This window comes from Blennius ocellaris (genome assembly GCF_963422515.1).
Source record: "Blennius ocellaris genome assembly, chromosome: 2".
Classification (NCBI taxonomy): domain Eukaryota; kingdom Metazoa; phylum Chordata; class Actinopteri; order Blenniiformes; family Blenniidae; genus Blennius; species Blennius ocellaris.
Window position 1 is genome coordinate 10486833 of NC_137651.1, and position 6000 is coordinate 10492832.

Consider the following 6000-nt stretch of genomic DNA (forward strand, 5'->3'; position numbering starts at 1 on the left):
ACAATAATACGTTGATGACAGTCATAAGATACGTGATTCAATTTAAATCTACCAGAGTCTCATCACTTAATAAGTTGTGAACTTAAACAAAAGTTGTTTCTCATGTCTGCTGTTATTCATTCATATCTACCACATTATAGAAACACACGGATTCGATAGTTTACCCCCCCCCCCCCCCCCCAAAAAAAAATTATTTCACACCGACAAATTTTTTTGAAATATGCGTCAGCTACAGCTAGCTTCTAGTAACTATGATTAGATATTTCTTCATACTCACTTCAAAAAGTCCAAAAACTAAGAACACAAGAAATGCCTTATGGCTGAAATGTTTCTTTGCAGGTCTTTGGATGAGGGCCCTACAAAAGATTAAAACATGTATTTGAACTGGAGTTGTGTAAAATACTTCATGTCTTCGACAATAAATCACACAACACCATGTAATTCACTTAATATTCTATGAGGAAGTGGGTAGTAAATGGCAAAAAAAAAATGGAATTCAAGGCATGTGCAGTATCATGTCAATGGTGGTGTTTGCTTGCTTGTGCAGCTCCATGTAATGCAGGCACTTCAAGACCACTCAGATATTGTAGAGAAAAATAATTCTCCAAGAGGCACTTCTCCATCACAAAGCTGTGTGCTTTACACAATTTCCCCACACAAAGATAGAGTTGTTTGTCTCTTTGACAGTTCTCTTTTTACCTTTTGCTCTTTAGCTGAAGCCAGCAGAGCGTGAGGATTCAGTCTTTTTCTCCTGTCATGCCATCAACTCTTACGGGGAAGGACGAGGCCTTATCCAGCTCACTGTGCAAGGTAACCATTCATGTGCAAATGCCTGCACTATACTATCTCCTCTTAAAATTGATCAAATGCACAAAAAAGCTCAAGTCCTGACTTTACATCCAAGCATCTCTCTCTTTTGCTGTTTCTGCCACCTCGTTTTTGTTGCCTCTTTTTAAACCATGGTTCTTTTAAACCTTTAGAGCCTCCAGACCCTCCTGAGCTGGAGGTGCGAGAAGTGAAAGATCGTAGCATGAATCTAAGGTGGACGCAAAGATTTGATGGAAACAGCGTCATTACCTCCTACGATATTGAATATAAAAACAAAACCGGTAAGTCTGTTGATACAGAGGTTGACCACCATAGTCACATTACTCAAAGTAAAAGAATGTAAAGAACTGACCTTACCTGTATGAAGTATATACTCTACATTATATTGTATAAAATTACACTGTGATAACAAGTATATACAAAGCATAAATTGTTGCCAAACCAAACGTTTAGATAATAATGCAATATATGTGCATACGTAGTAGCAATTTTAAATATAACACCATTAGATAACTTGGTCTAAATGAATGAATGAGTGAAATAACTTACAAAAAATATGATTGCTCTAAAATATATCTATGTGGCTCAAGCGTGAAAATGATGGTAGCAAATCTGTGTCATTGTTTTGTTCCTTGACAGACTCCTGGGAGCTGAAGCATGCCACCCGAAACATCTCTCCCACCAACAACCAGGCCAACATCGTGGACCTTCACCCAGCATCTGTCTACAGCATCCGCATGTACTCCTACAACGCCATAGGCAAGAGCGAGGCCAGTAAGGAGCTCACCATCAGCACAGAGGAAGCACGTAAGTCTCCTGACAAGATTGCTTTTTGCCTGTGAATACACGCAAATGTTTTACCTATTTGAGTATTCAAAATTAACATTCACGACGTTAACACTGGCATCAGTCCTTGAGCATTTTGTATTCAATGTTGAGCTTAACAAACCTGGGAAAAACATATTTTGATTGCTGTAGGGCAGATTTTTTTTAGAAGGACTAAACATACAGTGACTATGAAAGCCACAAAATGTTCATCTGACATTCGTGAAATGTCTTTGCTCTTCTCTGCAGAGCCTGATGGTCCTCCGATGGATGTGATCCTGCAGCCTGTGACTTCTCAAAGTATCAGAGTCACCTGGAAGGTAACACACCACAAGTATTTACAGCCAAGAACGTCTTGAAAGATGCTTTTCAGTATAATTGTCTTGGCCTGATTGATATTATTTTCTCTAAAGCATCAGATTTCAAAGAAAAGAATAGAAAGCTTCAATGAGATACTTCCAGCAGTTGGAGAAAGAAACTTTTGGCCTGGGGATGGTTTGTCCTAATATTACGTTTTCCTTTCCAGAGTATTAAAGACACTCATTGCGATGAAAAGAGACCAGTCATTGGTATATTTTTATTGATCAAAGATTTGTGAGCTGACTGTACTACTGTATTTTGAAGCTGTTGAGTATTTTATTAAAACACACTTTTAAGACATATTTTTTCAAGTGTAATGAAGATTAGAGAAAATTGAAATTAGTTTTAGTGCAAAACCATACTTCTACGTATAGGAAGACCTTCCAAATGTTTTAACTTGAGAGCATCTATATCCCTGATTCACATTTTTAATTTGTCATTCAGCCAAAAATCACTACGTGGAGTGAGACGGAGCTCTTAGGAGTCGCACAGTTCAAGCTGAAGCCCTTCCACACTTTAAAAACCACCTGGTTTACAGTAATCAGTTTTAGCTGACAATGTTCTTTTTATGTATTACATATTGTAATTAGAGGTCCCTGAATTACAAGTTTCCTGTTTTTGTTTCTGTTTTTCTATGATTCTATAGGCGCCCAGGAAAGAGCTGCAGAATGGGGTAATACGAGGTTACCAGATCGGATACAGAGAAAATGGCCCAGGCAGCAACGGCCAGTACAGCATTGTGGAGATGAAAGCCACTGGAGACAGCGAGGTCTACACTCTGGACAATCTGAAAAAGTTTGCCCAGTACGGTGTGGTTGTCCAGGCCTTCAATCGAGCCGGCACCGGGCCGTCCAGCTCAGAAATCAATGCTACAACACTCGAAGATGGTGAGGTTCACAGCAAACCATGGAAATAAAGTTAATTCTCCCACAATAAGTTTACCAATGCAGTATAACTGTGCGGCCAGCAGCAATGAGGGAACAAGTTCAACAGCACAGAGCATTACGTTCAGTGGAAAAGGAAGCTGTCAGTCCCGTCAAATCTCACCCTCTGCTCTCACTCTGATCTGCAGCTACTGCACTTTTCTCCTGCCATTGTTCTTTTTGTTTTCTTACCATCTGATCTGTGTCAAATCAGCCCATGCTTTGTGAACATAAAATTTCTACATTCTTTCCCTTCTTTTAACAAGAATGAAGGCTGGCTGCTGGAATTCAAATGCTTCTTACCAAGTACCAAGGACACACATAGTCTCATAGACACAGTGCCCATTCAGCAGCACTGAAAATTGAGTGACTAAAAGCACTTTCAGAGAGTGAAAATTCTTCTTCACCTACACTGTGCTACACAATATCATTTATTTTTTCACTCAAGACATCCATCGTGCAAGAATATATGCTCAAAAAAACACATCATTAGACAGTAAGTGTCTGTTTGCCATTTTATTTAATGGATCCACATTCAGAACCAATGAGCAGCGAAGGTTTGAAAACAAACTAAAAAACTGTGAGAGTGACTGTTGACATGAATCGGTGGATATGTCAAGGCAAAACTAACACATTCACATTCCCAAAAGTAACCTCACACACACACACCAACACTTGTGTTTTCATGGTCCTCAGATATTTGAACTTAGATTAATCTACCGCAAACTTATATTAAATAAACCTGTAACGCCTACATGTCTAAACCTGACCATTATTAATCACTCTGTCTAACATAAGTCCAAACTTGAAATGACCTGAAAATATATTTATTTCCCTCATGTGAGCCTCAGGTTTGTCCTTATTGGTCATTTTGCAATTAGTTTTACATTCTCGCAACAAAAAAGACTTTATAAAACACAACAAACACACACACACACACACACACACACACACACACACACACACACACACACACACACACACACACACACACACACACACACACACACACACACACACACACACACACACACACACACACACACATTCATTTCACAGGCAATTCAAAATTGCCGACCAACCATTATGAAATATTCTTGCTTGTGTGGTGAAAAAATAAACCACCATGAGGCCAAAGGGGCAATTTCCTTCCTTTTCAGTCACCACAACTAAGTGTGTAGCACATAACCTAAAATCTCCACATCAAAACCACAATTCAACATTTAAAAGTATTTATGACACTGTGGGGCCCTGCATGTTGGTCACAAATCTGGTGGTTATCAGGTTTTAGACTACACACACACACACACGCACACGCACGCGCACACACACACCCGTCCACCCAGTGTGCAATTGGCTGAGACCCATTGGTCCAAAGGAGACGGAGCCCTCCAGTTCTTTCCTGAGGCTGTCACCGTGGCGACAGTGATATTGATGGCCATTATGATAATAGTGATAACAACAAGCATACTAAAAATAATTATAATTAGCTTGTCTCTCTATCTGTCTCTCTCTTTCCCTCTGCTAGCTTCCTGCTGTAATTATCCACAGCTGAGTGCATTGTCTCTCTGCTCCCTCTTTTCATCTTTTTCAGTCCTTCCCCTGTGCCCCTTGCTTTTAACTCTGTTCTGCTCTTCCTCCCTTCTTCTGGCCCTCACCCAAGGTCCCTCCTCCCCATAGCCATAGTCTAAAACTGCCTAATATGTTATTACAGTATCTTCTGTTTCTCCAAATCTGTGAAGTTATTCTCTGCATTTTCCAAATATACCTGCTTTTCCCAGAATACACCCTGGTACTGATAATCTGAGGACAGTTGAACCCACATGCTCCTCTGCCTGGATCTCATGTGTTTTTGTTAAAGTGATCCATTTTGTTGCATTTTCATCATTTATTTTTAAAACCCAAGGTTGAGTCATGCAAAACCCTGTTTTAGTTTTCTAATCCTCCTTTCTCCTTTAACTCCCTTCCTCCGTCTTCCTCCCCACCTCCCCTTCTCTTCACCAGCTGCACAGAAATTCCCTGGTGGACTTGGCCCAATCTTTCTCTTTCATTGCTCTCTGTCTTTTAGTCAACCCTCTTCCTCTCTTCCTGCTCTTCCTTTTCTCACAAGTTGACTTCTGTTCATGTCCAACAGTGGGCGTTATTCAACGTCTGAATGACTAGTGGTCAGTGGCAGCCAACAGAAGAGACACCTGGACAGGCAGGGACAGAGGGAGGCTTGTGCAGAGAACCAGAGCTGGTCCTATACATTTTTCTCCAGTCATGTTGTGGCCTTTTCATCCATCACTAGCCTGTGTACTCACTTTAGGTTTGATATGGAAATGCATTTCAGGCTTTCAGAAATGTTTATAACTTTATATTTTTGTCAGCTGTCTTAAACCTCGAGCTCACAGGGCTCGTCATCAGTTGGAGAAACAACAATACTGGAAAATGCTCATATTAGTGACAATTTTCAGTTGAATCACAGTGAATTGGTATTTTATATATGCTGCACTAATCTGGCAAGAATTTCTTACATTCTATCTGCAAAGTATGGGTCACAATTTACCTGGTGCTTACTTGCTTGTTGCATAATACCTACAATAAATTTACTGCTGTGCTGCAACCGATTCTTGACCATGTAAATATGGAATTTGTCTTCTGTCATTTTGTCAACAAACGTCAAACAGAATGGAGTTCATGCTAAAGCAAGCTGCTGGATAAAGACTCTGACCTGATTTCTTGTACTTTACTAAACTGAGAAAGGGTCAAAATGGATTTAAGACATCTGCAACAACTGAGATTATGTAGTAAAAAAAATAAAAAAAAACCCAGAAAAAAACTAAAGCATTTTGAATTCAGTTAATGTGTTCAAAATTCATATGTTTGCATCTGCAACTCAGCAGAGAAATTCTAAATCCTCACCATTGTTTTAAGATACACATCTGTCATAATATTTGAATCAAAACAATACATACATCGTTCAAACCCAGGTTTCTGGTAGATTTCCCAGCATTTGTAAAAAAAAAAAAAAAAGGAATTTCAGTCAACTGTGTGTCAAATCATGCAAAATCTGTCGATTCAA

General features: G+C 39.5%; 1 protein-coding gene across 2 annotated transcripts in view; it reads left to right on the forward strand.

The window, feature by feature from the left end:
- dscaml1 (Down syndrome cell adhesion molecule like 1) overlaps positions 1 to 6000 on the forward strand; it is a gene marked incomplete at its 3' end in the record, with an annotated part of 110104 nt that overhangs the window by 87788 nt on the left and 16316 nt on the right. For both annotated transcript variants that reach the window (XM_080502509.1, XM_080502510.1), the window contains exons 14-18: positions 714 to 810; positions 981 to 1109; positions 1468 to 1635; positions 1903 to 1973; positions 2660 to 2900. In XM_080502509.1, the coding sequence (XP_080358635.1) occupies positions 714 to 810; positions 981 to 1109; positions 1468 to 1635; positions 1903 to 1973; positions 2660 to 2900 (706 nt within the window). The remainder of the gene's footprint in view (positions 1 to 713; positions 811 to 980; positions 1110 to 1467; positions 1636 to 1902; positions 1974 to 2659; positions 2901 to 6000) is intronic.